This window comes from Mustela nigripes, chromosome 11 (assembly GCF_022355385.1).
Source record: "Mustela nigripes isolate SB6536 chromosome 11, MUSNIG.SB6536, whole genome shotgun sequence".
Taxonomy (NCBI): domain Eukaryota; kingdom Metazoa; phylum Chordata; class Mammalia; order Carnivora; family Mustelidae; genus Mustela; species Mustela nigripes.
The window spans coordinates 8,754,664-8,772,563 of NC_081567.1; the positions used below are offsets into that span (position 1 = coordinate 8,754,664).

Genomic DNA, 17,900 nt, shown 5'->3' on the forward strand with positions numbered 1-17,900 from the left:
GGGCGGCAGAGTCCCTGTGTGACTTGGTACCTGTCCTGCCCCCTCTCGGAGCCTCTTCTCCAGGATGACTATGATGAGTTTGTTGTGGGCTGCTGGGCTTCGCTGCGCTATCCAGTACTGTACAAGCTCATTTTTTTTTTAATTGAACAGGCCCAGACAGGCCCTCTAAAGGCCCACCTCCAGGGCAAGGGCTCCAAGGGGGTGGGGGCCTCCCCACGTGCCATCCTTCCTTCCAGGGTGGTTCAGACAGTGCCCCTCCCGGATGGAGGCTCATCCCTGGTTCATCTCATCCCCTATCCTCACTCCTGTGTGCCCTTTGGCCAGGCTCAGGCTTTCCCTGGCCAGAGGAGGGCAGGCCCGCAGGGGCAGAGCTTTAGGGCTATGACATGAGCTTTTCCATTCACAGACAGCTCTCTACCCAGGCATGACCATGCACACCTCATTGTAGCTCCACAAGCAGGAAACGAATATCCCTGCTAAGGAGAGAGGATTAAGTGAGATTCTGTCTGGAAGGTCCTGCCCACGACAGTAGTCCCATGCATGGTCGCCACTGATAGACGGAGGGACCTCTGGTAGACACTAAGTCACCTCCTCTTCCAGGAGGGGGACACAAGAAAGGAAGACAGAGCAAGGGAGGCAGACCACAGCGATGAGGTGGAAGAATTTCCAGGGACACACGTCCAGGAGAGCACCCATGAATCTGCTCTTTAAAGAACTGATTTTGTATTAAAAAAAAAAAAAAGAAAAAGAAAAAGAATTGGGCGGGGGTTGGGGTGGGGGCTGGGTGGCTCAGTTGGTTAAGCGTCTGACTCTGGATTTCAGCTCAGGTCATGACCTTGGGGTGGTGAGATGGAGCTCCAGGTCAGGCTCCGTGCTGGGCATGGAGACTGCTTGAGATTTTCTCTCTCTCCCTCTCCATCTGTCCCTTCTTCTGCTCTCTCTCTCTCTCTTTTTTTTTTAAAGATTTTATTTATTTATTTGACAGAGAGAAATCACAAGTAGATGGAGAGGCAGGCAGAGAGAGAGGGGGGGAAGCAGGCTCCCTGCTGAGCAGAGAGCCCAATGCGGGACTCGATCCCAGGACCCTGAGATCATGACCTGAGCCGAAGGCAGCATCTTAACCCACTTAGCCACCCAGGCGCACTCTGCTCTCTCTCTTTAAAAACAAATAACAAACAAACAAACACCTCCCCCCCAAAAGAAGGTAAGCCAAATATGACAGTTAGCTAGCCTTGGGGCCAATATCAAGAATGCCATATGATTTCTTTTTTAAAATATTTTATTTATTTATTTGGGAGAGAGAGAGGGAGAGAGATTACAAGCAGGCAGAGAGGCAGGCAGAGAGAGAGGAGGAAGCAGGCTCCCCACAGAGCAGAGAGCCTGATGCGGAACTTGATCCCAGAACCCTGGGACCATGACCTGAGCTGAAGGCAGAGGCTTAACCCACTGAGCCCCCCAGGCACCCAAGAATGCCCTTTGACTCCTACACACAAACCTGGTCTGGCAACCTGAGGGCACACAGGTAGGATGGGAGATTTTTCTGGGGTGGTGGAGGAGGGGGTCATTTCACCTTCCCTATCCCCACAGAGCCATATGTCCCCCCATCCCTCAGTTCAGATCTCTCTGCTTTTGCCCGCATTGCTCTCTCTGAAGCCAGCGGCTTCCTCCTTCCTGTTCCTAAAATCTCCAGCTCCTCGGTCTGTCCAGCCCCCCTGCCAGCCCCAGCCCTGTCACCCCCACACAGCCCTCAGCCACACAGATGCCTGACACATAAAACACAGTCTTTAGCAAAACTTAAGGGCACCCCAAACATCGTGTGGGTGAGCTGATGGCTGGAGGGAGCCTCCGTTTATCTCGACACAAACGTGATGAAGGGTATTTACAAAATAGAATAGCTCTGTTTGGTCACTGCCTTCCGCAGGGATCCTCTGCTGCCTGTAACATCCAAACTCCTCTTCCCCGAGCTGTGTCCTCCTGCTCTGCTGCCCGCATCCCTACAGACATTTTTCTTTCTCTGGCCTAGGGATAGAGCTTCTGCCTCCTCCCTCCCTGGGATCCTCTCAAGAGGCCTTTCTCACTCTCTGGTCCTTTCTGAGAGGTTTACTCGGGGTCTTGTCTGCTGGGAGCCTTGAAAGACAAGCGTAGAGCATGCGTAGCGGGCTCAGGGAGAGAGGCACAAGGTCTCAGAACCTTCTGGTAAGACTTGCCCTGCATAATCCAAGGGTATAAATAAATGGGCCTAGGCCATGGCCTCTCTTGCTGACTTTGTGCAGCTGGTATCAGGACATCTGTTTTGTAGGCTCTCCCAAGGCTAGGACCCTGGGTTCTCCTAGTCTGCCCCTCCTGCATGATAATGTCACTAACAATGATGTTCTCTAACGTTTCCATGCCTCCCCATGGTCCACAAATCCCAATCCGAGCTACTACCTGGTTGAGAGAAATCGCCCTCCCCTCCCGCTTTACAGATGAATCAACTGAGGCCCAGAGAAGGAAAGGAACATTCCCTACAGTTTTGGAACCTTTAAGTAAAGAACATAAGTTCACTTAGGCAGTCGGCTCTGAGAAATCACGTGCAAACAGACAGACCTTGGCTTTCCCGGCTGGCCTCCGCTGCAGAAGTCCGCTCAGCTACGGCCTCTCTACTTTAGAGACACGGTCGTAGGCGGATGCACTGAATTCCAGACTAGTTCGGCACTTCCTGCTCTTAACCTCGTGTTTGTTAGCTTGCCAAAGCCTCACCACGTCTGTGGACTAGGCAGGGGAGGCCTTCCTCCCTCGTGGCAGAAGACACCAAGCCCCACGGAGCGGGCCAGAGCCAGCCCCACGGTCAGGGGTCTCCTGCAGAGGGACCAAGCGTGGATGGGGGTTCCGCACCGCACAGGATACCTGTCGGACTGGCCGCCCTGGGCAAGGCCCTGCCTGGGTAAAGACTGCCCATCACGTGCCCTTCTCATGCCAGCCATTTCTCCGATGGACTGGTTCCGTCTGCCATTAGCCGGGCGCAGAGTGGCCAGCTGACAGATGAATGAGTCCAGACAGAGACGGGGAGGACTTCAAGCAAAGGGTCTGCCCTCTCTGCTCATTCTCCCAGCAGCCAGCGAGCCAGACCTGCCTGGGGCCTGGGCGGGGGGGGGGGGGGGGGGGGGGGAGAGGGGGGGGGGGGGGGTGGACAGGGAGGGAGCAGCGGCAGGAACCAGGGATGAGTCAGGCCTGGGGCCTCTCCTCTGGCTCCTCACAGCACCCCGGGGCCTATGGCTATTACCACGATTACTAACTAACCTGTCACTAACAGGTTATAATACTAATGCAGGTGTTAGGGACTAGCCCAAGCACCTGACGTGTGTTTATCTCATTTAGTCATTTAATGCACAGAACAGGTCTGTGACATGGGTACCATCGTTAATATTCCCATTTTATGGATAAAATAATGAGGTCCAGAGACGTGGCTGGATGCAGAAAATTAGATACACAGGGAAAAAACAACAACAACAACAAACCCAAAACACTGGAATCTGCTCACTGTGTGAGGGAGTAGCTTATGAATATTGTTTTCCATAAACCCTCTCCCTCCCAAGCATTTTGTCCTGTTACGTAACTATGAAAGCAATTATTCTTAAAGGTTGTCTATCAGAGCGAGGGAGGGAAAAATAAAAACGGACCGATAGCCACTAGAAGAACTGACAGCACTAGAAGTAAGAAAGCATTGTGTGGATTCCAAGGTGGAGAAGGTTTTACTTTTATCCTGAGAATATTAGGAAAGTGGTTGTTAGATGCAGGCCGGGCGCATGGGGTGAATGTGAACCGAGGGCAGAAGGGGCCAGGAGGAGCAAAGGCTTGGACGGGAGGGCGTGCAGGAGGGACCTGGGATCTGCCAGCAGGTCGGGCTGCTGCTGTGTGAGGCTGGGAGTGGGGCGCCAGGCTGGGCTGAGAGTGCGGACAGCCTCTAGTGCTGGGCCTCCCGAGTCCAGCCTTGGCTGTGTGGATGGGGACGGAGGAGCCACAGAGGGTTTCTGCAGCAAAACAGGCTCCCCAGGTAGACCAGTGTCCAAGGACAAAGGTGAGTTCTTCCTCATGGTCTCTGGGACTTCCTCTCTCTCACCTTGCTTCCCGATTAGCGGGCCAGCTGCCCCATGATCTCCCTGCCGGGTTCCCCTTCTGATTCCTCTTCCCAAGAAGAAAGCCCCCAGATACCAGTCTGACCACATCACACCTCTCAGAAACCTTCCACTGGCTCCCATCACCTATGGAATGGATGTCCCGTATCCAGTGTGGAGACTAGACCCAAGGGGGTCTGTCTCAAGAGACTGTCACTCAGACCAGCCCATTACCTTAAGGAAAAAAGATCCCTGGGGACAAAAAGCTTTAGGAGTGACTCGGCCCCTTTGAGACTCTTTTCTTGAGTTGGAGGTGCCATAATGGGTGAAAATCAGACTTCCCTCCCCACTTCCTCTCAGTGTGGTGACCCTTCTGCTGGCCCTGGCTTTGTCACCTCACTCTAAGAGGCCATGTGATTTCTCCAGGTCTCAAAAGGCTGGTGTATGAGGGGCTGGGGTCCCAGGGGCAGGAAGCCAGAGGCATGAGGACAGGGACGGCTGGGTGGTCCACTGTGTAAATAAAGAAGTTGGGGCGCCTGGGTGGCTCAGTGGGTTAAGGCCTCTGCCTTCGGCTCAGATCATGATCCCAGGGTCCTGGGATTGAGCCTCGTGTTGGGCTCTGTGCTGAGCAGAGAGCCTGCTTCCCTTCCTCTCTCTCTGCCTGCCTCTTTACCTACTTGTGATCTCTGTCTGTCAAATAAATAAATAAGATCTTTAAAAAAAATAAAGAAGTGAAGGCCCAGAGAAGTCAAGGACCTGCCCACGTCACACAGCTGGGGTGTGGCGGAGCTGGGATCCAGGGCCCAGGGGGTTCACACTGAGCTTAGAGGTTACACAGGGGAATCAGGCAGGCTGCACTGTTCTAGGCCCCAAGGAGATAGCAGTAAACAAACCTATAAAGATCTCATCTTCAATGTATTTGAACACAGGAGTGGGTCCCAGGACCCAGCCAAGGCTACGTTCTCCTCTGTCTCCAGAACAGGAGTCCTCCCTGACCCCCGAGTCTTCCGGACACTGCCCCTTCCAAGGGACCCTTCCCGACTGAACACCCTAGCCCGCCTCTCTCTTCCCCCACTGAGCACACACAGGCCTGAGGGCTAAGGGGTACCAGGGGCCACGCTGTTGTCTCTTCTGGTCAGGAGTTACTGCTAATTCCTGGTTTCAGGCTGCAGAGGGTGGGGGTGGCCTCACCTGCCCCCCTCTTCCTCCGTACTCCTAGCCCCAGCGCAGGGGGAGGTTCGCAGCACAGACCCTCAAGCACATTTCTGCTGATGATGGACACTCTGGCAGATTTCCCAGCCCATCCCCTGTTCTTAAATGCATCAATCCTTCATCTAAAGGAAGACGAGATCAAGACGACTGGAGAAGACTGGAGAGTCACCCGCTCATAGGAGGCAGTCCTAGCTAGCACAGAGATGAGGTCCCCTGCCAGGGAGTGGAGGGAAGGGCCCAACATCTGGGATGGGGGCAGCAGCAGGAGACACAGAGAGAGCCCCCCGGGGGAGGAGGGGGACACAGAGATGCATCCTGGAAGCCAAGGGAAAAGGAAGCTTCCAGAAGGGGAAGCCCAGGGATGGCACCTGCCAGAGAGAGGCCAGGTCTGCAGAGAGAGGCACAGGCCAGGAGGAGTAGGGCTCTGGTGGCCACGGGGTAAGCGGGTCACAATGATAGTGTGGAAACCCACCATGGCTCCGTGGCCTAAGGAAGTGGAAGCGATGTGTGCCACATGCTCTACGGAAATCCAGCTGAGAAAGGAGAAAACAAGGTAGGGTGGTGGTGGAGGAAGAAGCGGAGTTGAGGAAGGCTGGGAATTTCATTAAAAGGAAGGAGCCCAGGGCGCCTGGGTGGTTCAGTGGGTTAAGCCGCTGCCTTCGGCTCAGGTCATGATCTCAGGGTCCTGGGATCGAGTCCCGTGTCGGGCTCTCTGTTCGGCAGGGAGCCTGCTTCCTCCTCTCTCTCTCTCTCTCTGCCTGCCTCTCCATCTACTTGTGATCTCTTTCTATCAAATAAATAAATAAAATCTTTGGGGCGCCTGGGTGGCTCAGTCGGTTAAATCCTCTGCCTTCGGCTCGGGTCATGATCCCAGAGTCCTGGGATCGAGCCCCGCATCGGGCTCTCTGCTCGGCCAGGAGCCTGCTTCCTCCTCTCTCTCTGCCTGCCTCTCTGCCTACTTGTGATCTCTCTCTGCCAAATAAATAAATAAAATCTTTAAAAAAAAAAAAAAAAAAGGAAGGAGCCCAGGGGTGCCTGGGTGGCTCAGTGGGTTAAAGCCTCTGCCTTTGGCTCAGGTCATGATCTCAGGGGCCTGGGATCGAGCCCCACATCGGGCTCTCTGCTTGGCGGGGAGCCTGCTTCCTCCTCTCTCTCTGCCTGCCTCTCTGCCTGCTTGTGATCTCTGTCTGTCAAATAAATAACTAAAATCTTAAAAAAAAAAAAAAAGTTAATGAAATAGAAAAGTCTTAGTTTAAAAAAAAAAAAAAAAGGGAGGAGCCCAGGAGAGGGGAGAATGGCAGGGTTGTTGCCGGAAGGGCCGAGGAAAGTCCACACGGGCCTCCCGCCCTCACACTGTGTGGAAAAGCATGACCTTCCAGAAAAGCTCTCGGCTGATTTGAGGGGGCACAGGTCAGAAAGCCAGGACCTCTTGGTTTGGAGGAGGATCTGGTTGTCGGGAGCTCTGGGGAGGGGAGGGAGGCCTGGCCCTGCTCCTGGGGTGGGGGGCATCACCGAAGGGAGGGCACAGGAGTGGCCGAGGGTGCTGTGAGTTTGGGGTGGCCGGAGAGAGGGACCTCATCGCCTCTGAGGCTGGCTCCCTCAGATCACCCACGAGCCCTCCACGAGCCTGCGGCTGCTCTGGCCATGTTTGCTCCTACCCATCCCCGAGCCGGAGAGGTGAGGTTTAGGTGAGGTAAGGTGACACTCCCCCTCAGCTGCCAGAAGGAAGAAGAAAGGGCTTCCCCGCTGCCCACCCAGGTCCGTCTACACCCGCAATGCCGCCTGTCCTTACGACAACAGCTGCGGGAAAATCTCCCAAAAGCTGCTGTCCTTTTCATTGGTGTGACATAAGGTGACAGGGATTTAGGGCCTCAGCAAGATGCCTGCTCCCCAAGTTAGTCCCACCGCGGAGGAAATGCCAGGAGCGTTTACCTCGCCTGAGTCCGGGTGGGGGCTCCCAGGCTTAGCAAGGGGAAGGTCCGCTGGGTGGATTCCATGATGCTCTCTCTGTGCCCACTGCCTGCCGGATATGGGGCTCGGGCAGCCATTCCCTGACCCCCGCCCCCGGGCCTGGACAGGCCGCCTCTATCCTCCTACAGCAGCCTGCTGCATTCTCGTCTGGCTTCAGGTGGTTCCCAGTTCTCTGACACGAGACAAACCTGCTTCCCCATCACTTCCCTGTTTGATGCCCAGGGGCACGCCGTACACTCCTCCTGGCCCTTGACAGGTGCCAGAGGGGACCCCAGCAGAGACCTTGCTCTCGTTACCCATGAGACTTTGGCCACGCGAGCAATGGCATTTGGTGGGTTGGTTCCTACTTTCCAGAAGCCATGTTTCCTCTGGGGCCCATTTTACAGGTGGTAATAGTTGGGGAAGACGGACTGGCCTGGGGCCACACTGTCAACCAGCGGCACTCCCCTGGGGTCAGAATATTTCTAGGTTTCCCTGATTTATAGCGCAGGATCCGCAAGTTGGGCTCTGGGCTGCTTCTCTCACTGCTGAGCCATAGATAGAACCCAGAGCATCAGCAGAGCTCTGGGGGATGCCGGGGTCCCAGTGGTCCCTGATTTCTGTCCGGGCCAGACGGGAGCTTCCGGTAGATGGGTTGCACGCCCTCTCCTCCACCTTGCATTCCCGCCCCGGCCCCCAGAGGGAGCTTGGAAAGGCCCTTCTGGCACCCCATTGCTGCCTGAACTCACATTCTCCCTTGCCCCGCTCCCAGGCAGGGGAGCACTCACATGTGGCCCCCAGGTCGGTCCTCCCTGGCGAGCATTCCCTCCTTCTCCATCAGCATCTGCCGGAAAGTCCTGACCTTCTGCCGGGTCTCCTCCTCTGAGTACCTGTAGGGGCACAGGGACAGTGAGGGCTGCTTTCTTGGCTTTCCTTCCCCGCCTGCCTGCCCCCGCCCCCCCCATCACCGGTGAACCTTCCAGCTTGCAAGGACCTTTCCGAGGTCCCAGCACCAAGCAAGGGTTTCAGCGCTGGGGACGCTCAAGCCCTACCCATCTGGCACCACACCAGACAACCCACCAGCCAAACAAACAAGCAACGACTAGCCGAACAACCAAATGGACTAAAGGAGCTGTTGTTCCTAGAGGTGGGGAGACGGTTCAGCGGAGGCCATGCCCTTCCTCCCTGGCATCCTCCACTCCCACGGCAGCCCGCACTCCCACAGCCAGACTACAGGCGCTCTCTGGGGACATATTAAGGGAGAAATGAAGATCCAGGCCTTGTCTGCTTTCCTAGCCTCGAGGACATCTGATCCTCACAATGGCCTTGGGAAGGCCTCAAGATCATCCCGACCTCTGCATGAGCACGGCTGCCTAGTGGCTTGTCCCAGATCCCAGAGCTAGACCCACGGCTTCCTCGTCTGGCGCGGGAGGTGGGGGAAGTCTGGTCTGGAATGAATGCCCTGACTTCTCTGTTCCCTTCCCCCTTACTCACCTAAGCCCGGGCTCAGGCTAGGGACCAAAGTCCAGAAGGACCAGCCCTGCTTCCATGCCCCGGGGTCCATCACGACCCTCTCCTCCTGCACAGCTCTGGAGGGCTTCTCAGCTCCTCTGGAATGTCCCCTTCCAGCCTGTGTCCGCACTGCCCGGGGGGGGCAGGCTTGTGGGGGAAATCTTTGCTCACCCAGCCCCTCGCCCTGTGCCTGGCACATAGCAGGCGTCTGTTCCTGAATGAATCTCAGGGTCTTTAACCCCTCCCCCCGCTTCCTGGGTTACAGGTCATTATCCCAGATGGAAAATTCGGCGGCAAAATACAAACGGGTTCCCTTCCTGTCTCCGTTCACCATCCTCTGTCCACACAGCAGGCCCAGGCCTCCGCGTGGAGCTTCTATGGAAACGGCCGGGTGCTGTCCTTCAGGGACCCCACGGCTGCCCCTCCTCAACTCCTCCCACCTTCCCTCCCCTTCTCCGACCCGCATTTGGGATTGGCCCATGCCTTTTGGGAGAGCAATTTGGCAAGTCCTTGCAAAATCCTTAAAAAAGGAGCGCATCTTTTGACTCATAAAATTAACTTGCAGGTTTACCCTGTGGAAATAGTCATGGCCCAAGCACAAAGGCGTGACTCATGGGATGTTTACAGCAGGACGGACACCCCCCCCCACCAGGTTAGGTGCCCACGTTTGCGTTTCCATAGCAACCTGTACCTCCAGGGGCCTGCAGGTGGCTCACAAGCTAGTCTACCTGTGACTGACTCCTCTGTATCCTGCGCAGGCCTGGGAGATCCCTGAGGGCAGGGGTCTTGTCTGTCTGGATTGCCATCGTGTCCCCAGCATCAGACATCTTGTCTGCCAAACGTGGGGTCCACATTTTTTTTTTTTTAGACAGACGAGTGGCTGGTGATGGAGACGCATCGAACCGTTCGCAGGTTGGATGTTCCTTTTGGACATCCAACAGGGATGGTGGCTGCGTGGCTGGAGGGGAGGGATCTGGAGGCCAGGAGGCTGGCCCTGGGCTACTGCAGGGGTCTGTGCAATCGGAGGGAGAGAGTGGCCATGAGGATGCAGGGGAGAAGCGGACAACAATCTATCAAGGACACAGGATGACTGGGGTCTGGGGACCGGCTGGAGATGTCAGGGCCTGCATGAGAAGCATAAGCTGCTTCTTAGCCACATATCGCCTGACCCCAGCTGAGGTCTGTCCCTCCGCAGGTTCAAGCACCTGTGATGTGGCCCACCATCGGGAGGATTAAGTCCTGCCTCCCTGGGGCAGGGGCCCCTCTCTTCCAAGCCTGGGTCTTAGATCATTCACATCCACCCCAGTCCCTGTTAGCCTCAGACCTGCGTTTGGTTGGAGGTGCCTTGGCCTTGCTCGTTGGGCAGTGCTCAGCTGGGCTGTCCTGGTGCCCAGGAAGAAGGGGTGGTGGCGCGTTCTGAGCAGTGGAGGCACGGAGGAGCTCCTCCCCGCCCCCCTCGGGAGACCAGCTTGTCATTGGCACTGGCATAGAGACAAATAGTAGTGGCCCTTTGGTACTGCCCAGCCCCTGACTCACAGGGCTCTGGGAGGGAGAGACAGGCTGGCTGGGCCGTTAGGCACGGGGCCCTGGGCCCGGAGGGGTTGGGGAGGAGATGGTCCAAGAACGAGGCTGGGCCAGATCCTCAGTTGAATGGGAGGAGCTTCAGGCCAGGGTCAATTTCCCCAGACTCCTGGGATCTGTGGAGGCTGGGAGGTAGGAGTAGAAGTCAGGGTTTCATTGATACGCGGAGCAGAACACATACAGGGACTGAGGGCTGAGCTCACAGCTGGTAGGTCCAAGGCAAGCTCACAGACTCCAGCATGTGTCATTGGGAGGCCGGAAGGGCTGGGCTGAATGGACGTGGAGGCATGAGGAGGACCTCTCTATGTCTCGGGACATCTTGCTGGGAGAAGCTGGGGACCCAGGGCTGGGCAAGGAGGTCTCAGGTACAACCACTACCTCCAAGTCTCCTGCTCCTTCAAGCCTCTTGAGGTCAACCCTCAGCTGGGGCCACGTTGGACAGCGATTAAGGGAAGAGGCCGAGAGCCAGGCTGTCCTATTTTTGAGTCCTGGCAACCCCCACTTCCTAGCTCTGTGACCTTGGACGAGTCCATACACCTCTCTTAGCCTCAGCCTCTACATCTGTGAAATGGGATAGTAGCTTGTCTTTCATGGCTGTTGTAAGGACTGCGGGAAATGATGCTTACAAAGCACTTTGTGCAGTGTGGGGGGGGCACGTAGTAGCTGCTCAATAAATAGTAACGACCAAGGACTATTTGTCTCAGAGCAGGAGGGACAGAGGGTCTCATGGTCCTAGGCCCCCTGCCTTTTTCCATGCCACACCCCTGCCAGGTCAGCATCATCCCAGGTTGGGAATCACCTGGGCCTCTTCTCCATGTTCTCCTCGAGGCAAGGGCCGAGATAGGAAGCTGGTGCCCAAACTGTCTACTCCTTGTGGGGGCAGCGGCACCTGCCAACTTAAGGCCATGCAGGGGTCTAGCGGCCATGCCAAAGTCTCAGACTAAAAGTCAAAGGCTTGGCCAGGGAACGAACTGGGGACAGGGAGGACGGCGACACCCGTCTCAGTGTCCCCACCCCCTTGCTCCAGCCCTCAGGCTCTCTTGTCTCCCCTCCACTCTAGGGACCACAAGGGAGGGACAGGCCAAATTCGTTGTTGCTCCCTGGACCACCCTCTGAGGTTGGAGTGTGGTTAAGGAGACACTGCATTTTCAAGGAGGTCCCCAGAGTACAAAATGTGTCATTCTGCCTGTCTCTGCCCAGACCTGGATGTTCCTGCAGAGTCACTTTCTCCGCCACTACTTGGTTCTTCCCCCGCAGCTCTGAGGCGGTGGGTGGCCTTCCTCTTCCCATTTGACAGATGAGGAAACAGAATAGGGAGAAGGGAAGCTTCCAGGCTCCAAGGCCCGGGGCAGAGCCATGCTCTGTGCACCCCGGGAGTCCTCAAAGGAAGGGGCATAGGTGGGTGTGTGTGTGGCGGGGAGTTGGGGCTGGGGTGGGTGGGAGCAGCACCCCACACAGGCCTGGGGCTCCGGCCCTAGCCTTCCGGGGAGTACAGGCCGCCCTCGGAGGCTGCCGGGAAGGCGACTCCCAGACGGCATCAATCACCAGTGAATTAGCCGGCCATCCATCAGTATTAGGGAAGGGATTGCTTTTTAATGGGGCCGAAGAATGTGTGTTCCTGTGACTAGTGGGAATATTTGTCAAATGCCTGAGAACCTGGTAAATAAGCTCGCATGCAGTGTTTGTGGAAATGGATATTAATGACCGGATGTCATGACAAGCGAGGGTGCCCAGGGCTGGTGGAACACCTTCCCGGGACTGGCCGGAGGTGGGGGAGCCCCAAACATCTCTAACTCGCAGGACTCTCGGAACGGCTCCCTATTTCCTAGGCCAGGAGCTGCGGCTTGCTCATGCTTGGACTGTGGGCTTCCAGAGCAGTTGTGCTGCTAAGGGTTGGGAGTGGCGGGGCTGGTGACTTGAGAGCTAGCTTTCCGGGGGACTCCTGTCTAAGGACCACCTGGAGTGAGGGCTTGGGTGGGAGAAAGGGCCCTGACTGGAGACCTAGTGGGTGCCTCCCAGAGAGGCATGGGTCCTCGAGGCTAGGGGGCCAGCATCAAAGACATGGCCAATGCCATCCCCTTCTGCCTGAGGCTGTCCGAATCTGAGAATGACCCTCTTGTATGCAGAGAGGGGCTGGGGGCTCCTGGAGGAGAAGGAGATTCGCGGGGAAGGGGGCGGGGCTTGAGTAGGGGAGGAGTGCCATGAGAGCGGGCCTTCGGAGTTCCCTGAGAGGATGGGGCTTTGCAAGCGGGAGGGAGGGGGCTCAGGAAGGTGGTGGGGCTCCAGGAGGACAAGGGGGGCAGTTTCCGAGAATATAGTATAGAAGGCTGGCCCTCTTCTGGCCTAGGCAGCCCTCCTGTTCCCTGACCGTGCCCACCTGTTCACAATCCCTTCAAGGCCTGAATCTCCCAACTTAGCAGGATTTGTAGGTTGAATTAAGGTCCTCAGCTTCTCCTCTTCCCACCCCCTACTTGACCCTGTCCCTAATGGATCTCATTTCTTCTGTCCATATCCACGGCTCATCAAATGGGGTTTCATTGCCAGCTGGGAGCCTCCTTGCCTTCCGCCTTCAGCTGCCTTCCATCCTTTTATCGCTGTCTGTGGGGACCCTCCCCAACCCCACCTGGTCCCCAGCTGGAGATGAAAACCAAGTCTACGTGCCCCAGGGGCCCTGCTTGGCCGATGTCCCCTGAGGACCCTGGATCCAGGCCCAGCCTTGGCTCTGCCTGCAGCCAATGACTGTCTCTGAACCTCGGTGTCATGCTGGGCTCTCTGGTGATGGTGAGCCATGTCTTGGCTGCCTCTTGGAGAGCAGGAGGCCTGGATGCACAAAGAAGTGGTTTGGAAGCACTTTGGGGACACAGGCGTCTGCCGCCATGTGGCTTCGGGGCCCCAATGCACTGGGCATTTCTGATTTCTCAGTTCACAGACAGTTCAAAACTGATGGGTGAGGGGCACCTGGGTGGCTCAGTGGGTTGGGCCTCTACCTTCGGCTCAGGTCATGATCCCAGGGGCCTGGGATCGAGTCCCGCATAGGGCTCTCTGCTCAGCAGGGAGCCTGCTTCTCCTCATCTCTCTCTCTGTCTGTCTCTCTGCCTATTTGTGATCTCTCTCTCTGTCAAATAAATAAATAAAATCTTAAAAAAAAAAAAACTAATGGGTGAGCCCTGCTCCCCGCTTTGACTCCCTTGGCAGCCAGTTCACTAGTTTCAAAATACTCAGGGAAGATGCAAAATGGAACGTTGGGACCACCGGCTTTCTTGGAGCTGCACAAAAGGGAACAGCTTAATTCTGTTTCTTTGCCTCCAGCTCCACGTAGTAGGCTTGTCCTGTCTCCACTGGACTTTTGAGGCAAGTCCCTAAAAAGAACCTTACTGACTGATCAATGCACAAGCTCTGACGAACTCCTACTCATCCTTCAAGGTCCATTCAAATTTCTTTTCTCAGAGTCTCTCCTCTGAGCTCCTGAAGCACTTGACCCTCTCCTGTCCTGTCCCAGAACCATGATTCTAATCTGTTTTATGGTGGAGCTGGTTGTAAACATGCTTGTTTCTCTTCTGAGATGGGGAGGGAGTGTGGGGGTGGGTGAGGGATGGTCTTTGAGGAAGTGACTCCAGTCTGGCTCTGGGGCCCAACATTGCCCAGCACAGTGACCGGCACCCTTGCGTGTCCCTGTGACTGGTTCTGAACTGCACAGGTAAAACGGAAGCTTCCAGATGTGGCTGCTGGCTGGGACTTCTCTGCTGAAACCACAGACAGCCTCCACGGGACCCCTACCCCCACCCCCAGTCAGGGCCCACTGTGCTCTTGTGCCTGGCTGCAGCACCTGCTTGCCAGAGTCCGGGAAGCTCGATAGAGCCATTTTAAGTATAAATTTTTTAAAAAAATTATTTTTATTAATATACACTCTCTCTGATAGAGCCGTTTTAGAGAAGCGCAAACTGAGACCTAGACTTGTCATGGATGTTTCATTACTTCTCTCCGCACTCCCCCTCCCCATCCCTCCCGGGGACTGAATGTTTCTGGAAGACATGGACTGGGTCTCGCTGGCGTCAGTGAATCTGAGCGTAGCTCAGAGCTCGCCCTAGAGCAGGCGTTCAAGACAGCTTATTGGCTGAATGAACTAATAAACTAATGTAGTTCCTCTGGCTTGGCAAGGGCCCCACCCCGACCCCGCCTGACTGCAGGGTTTCGAGCCCCTCCCGCCCCGCCCGGCCCCGCCCGGCCCCGCCCCGCCCCGCCCACCCAGCCCCGCCCCCGCCCCGCCCCGCCCCCAGCCCGCTCACCCCTGCTCCTCCATCATCTCCTGCAGCTCCATGCACTTGAGCTCCACGCGCCGCTTGCGCTCGTGGTCCAGGATCTCGCGGTGCGCGCGCTTCACCAGGCCCGGCTCGGCGGCGCGCAACTCCTCCTCCGTCCGCGGCCAGGCCCCCGAGGAGGCGCCGGGCTGCGGGAAGCCGTTCGCCGCGTCCGGTGGGGAGGGCATGCTGGCCGCCCCGTTGTTGACTGTGGAGGACATCGCGGCTGGCCTCGGCCCTGCGAGACAGACACCAGGCGGTGGTCACTTCTCGGCCACCTGCTAAGCTCCTGTGCGCGCGGGTTAATCCTGGAGATTTAAAGGCCCACTCATGGCTCTAATCCGCTTCCCCTCATGCTGCGGAAGGCCGGGGGCGGATGTCAGGTTAGCACCTTTGGGTCACACCTCAGGGCATTGGCGGAGGGGGGTGGATATTGGACACCAGGCTTTCCCATCTGCAAAGTGGGTGGATGCTGGACCAGAAGGCCTCCAAGGGCCGCGAGCTTAGAATAGTCCTCTCCAGGGACCTAGTAACCACCCAGGCAATGCATTCTTCCTTGTATCAGTTCCTGGGTCCCTGCTTGCACACCTGCTTGTAACTTGCCCCAGGCAACTACATCGGTCTCTAGGAAAATTGTCTTTTTTTTTTTTTTTTTTTTTTGAGTTTATTTATTTAAGTAATCTATACCCAAGGTGGGGCTCAAACTCACAACCCTGAGATCAAGAGTTTCGTTCTCTTCCAGCTGAGCCAGCCAGGTGCCCCAGGTGAAATCTGTTAGTTTTGTCTTTCCTTCAGTCTCAGTTAAACCTCCTAACACCCTGGGGTCACAGGCTGCATGGGCTCCCAGGCAGCCCTGCAGGAGACAGGGAGACTCAATCCCACCACCCATGCCATTTTCAGTCGATCTGGCCAACGTCTCCAAAGCCAGCCTTCCAGGTGTGGGCCAGATCCAGAGGGAAGCCTGCAGGTCTGTCCCCTCCTTTGTTCTGGAAACACTGCTCCTGCACATATGACCAAAATGGCACTGACATGACCTTCTATGACAGCCGCATCTTCCTGCAGGCTCAGACTGATCTGGGAGGCAGCCCGGCCAGGAAGGTAGGCAGCCCTGGCTTCACACTAGGGCTCAGAGTAGCGTATGCACACGCACCCATGCAAGCCCACTCATGTGCACCGACAGGACCTATCTGGACAGAGGGGGGCACCTCCAGCTATTTCCACTTCCTTTCTCCTAGGCTCCAGCTAGTTGCTAAGCAACAGGGAGGCCTCCTTCCCCGGGAGTGGGATGGGAGAGAGGCAAGAGTGGAGGGAGGTGGGAAGAAGAGATTGGGCAAGTCTGGACATCCCGGATGGGGCCTTTCCTGCAACACACGCTCACCAAGCCCCACACAGAGCTCTGGGAGCCCTGTTCTCCACCTGCCTTGACCATGGTGCTTGGCCGTGGGTGACCCTCCTGGCTGTTGGTCTCCTGCCCCAGGGACATGCGTGGAGCTTGGAGACCCCTCTTGCCCTGGCCCACCACCTGTCACCCAGTTTGGTTCCCTAGCCCGTCTTCTCAACATTGCTTCCATGCCTGTCACCAGCAAAATCCAAGCCCCTCACTCTGCTCCTCTGCCTCCCATATCCTGGCTCCCCCTACCCCCCGCCCTCCACCCTGCGTCCACCTTCACCATCAGTAACCTGAGAGTCAGTCCAGGAGCACACCAGACTGTGTCATGCCCTAATAGCCTCTAGTGGCTTCCCATCGCTTAAAGTCAGACACAGCCTGCCTTCTGGTCTCGCTGTAACCACACTCCCACTGCCACAGATTCTCCATCTCTCTGGTGTCCAGGCTTCTCCACTTGGTGCTTCCGTCCCCTGGGACACCTTTTTGACTCCTTTGTGTCCTCGGAGTCACTGCTCATAGGCATCACCACCTTCTCGAAGGCGTCCCTTACCCCTCTAGCTGGGGATACCAGGCCAGAGCTCCTGCCACTCACTGTTGGCCCCGAGGGCTCACAGGTCTGTGCCCCACCCCCGCCGCCCCCAAGAGGGCTGCCTAGCTTTAATTCCTAGTGCCAGCGACCTGCCTGAGTCGGGGGGGGGGGGGGAGCTCGATGCCCTTGTGTGGAACCAATAGAAGACAGTTACAGTGGGAGGCGGGATTGAGGAATACTGGGCAGAGTCCTCAACAGGGTCCAAGACCTCTTCACATTTTGCCTTATACTATCTGGCAATCTCCTCTCTCGCTACGCCTCATGGTGCAACCAACATCCAGCCCCTCAGCCTTGGTCATCGGTCCCCAGACCTTGGTCATCGGTCCCCAGACATGTGCTCTCACACCTCTAGGCCCTTGCCCATAGAGTTCTACTGTGCAGGAATTCCATTTCCTCTCTTTTCCACTGGGGAGCTTCTGCTCATCGTTCAGGGTCCAGCCCAAATGTCACCTCCTCCGGGAAGCTGTCCAGGCTTCTCAGGAAGAATGAGCCATTATCTATTCCTTCTATTCAGGCTCCAGCTTTTGTCCTCACCTCTTTAGATACTGAAGTTCAACTTGTTTGCATCTGATCCCATCTCCTGAACCATGAGCCCTTTGAGGGGAGGGATCCCCTCATTCTGGCTCCCCAGAGCCTACCCAGCCCCTGGCCATGGAAGAGACCCCCGGAGGGTATAGGGAGAAAGTGCTTAGGCTCCAGGGGAGCCCAAGGAGCCAGGCTCTGAGCCATGCTGCCGGGCATGCTTCCCCTCTGACATGGAGGAGGCTCCCCAGCCTAGAAGTTGGCCTGAGCTCCTTGAGGGCAGGGGAGAGGGGAAGCTGGTGGCAGCAGTTCTGAGCACACTCAGATCTCCAGACTGCCCCTGCCCCTGTCCCCAGCAGTTCTGTCTCCAGCTCTAGGAGAACACCTGGCTAAGATTGCCAGAAGGCTGAGGGCTATCCTTCAGGAATGGCTCTAAGAAGGAAAAGAGAGGGTACATGGGTACAGGGGCAGGGGTAATCTAGATTTTCACTGGGACAGACGGCGGATTCTGCCAGCTTCACTGGGTGTGTTGCAGGCGGCGCCACCAGGCAGGAATCAGAGATAGGTCATTGAGGGATGACCCCTGAGCACCAAGAGGAGGGGCTGGGCCCCTCAGAACAATCCCTGCATGTGCAGCCCATTTCCTTCCAAGCTGTAGGTGCTGGGGCAGCAGACCAGGGAGTTACTGCGGGCACAAGCTCTCTCTGAGAGGCATCTGACCTTATCTTTTATGGAATCGCTGTGAAATTGCATAA

General features: G+C 56.6%; 1 protein-coding gene across 1 annotated transcript in view; it reads right to left on the reverse strand.

Annotated features, from left to right (window-relative positions):
* SRRM3 (serine/arginine repetitive matrix 3) overlaps positions 1 to 17,900 on the reverse strand; it is a 61,629-nt gene that overhangs the window by 26,151 nt on the left and 17,578 nt on the right. Inside the window, exons 2-3 of the mRNA XM_059414656.1 lie at positions 14,636 to 14,885; positions 8,045 to 8,146 (exon numbers count right to left, since the gene is read on the reverse strand). Coding sequence (XP_059270639.1) covers positions 8,045 to 8,146; positions 14,636 to 14,868 — 335 coding nt within the window. The 5' untranslated portion in view covers positions 14,869 to 14,885. The remainder of the gene's footprint in view (positions 1 to 8,044; positions 8,147 to 14,635; positions 14,886 to 17,900) is intronic.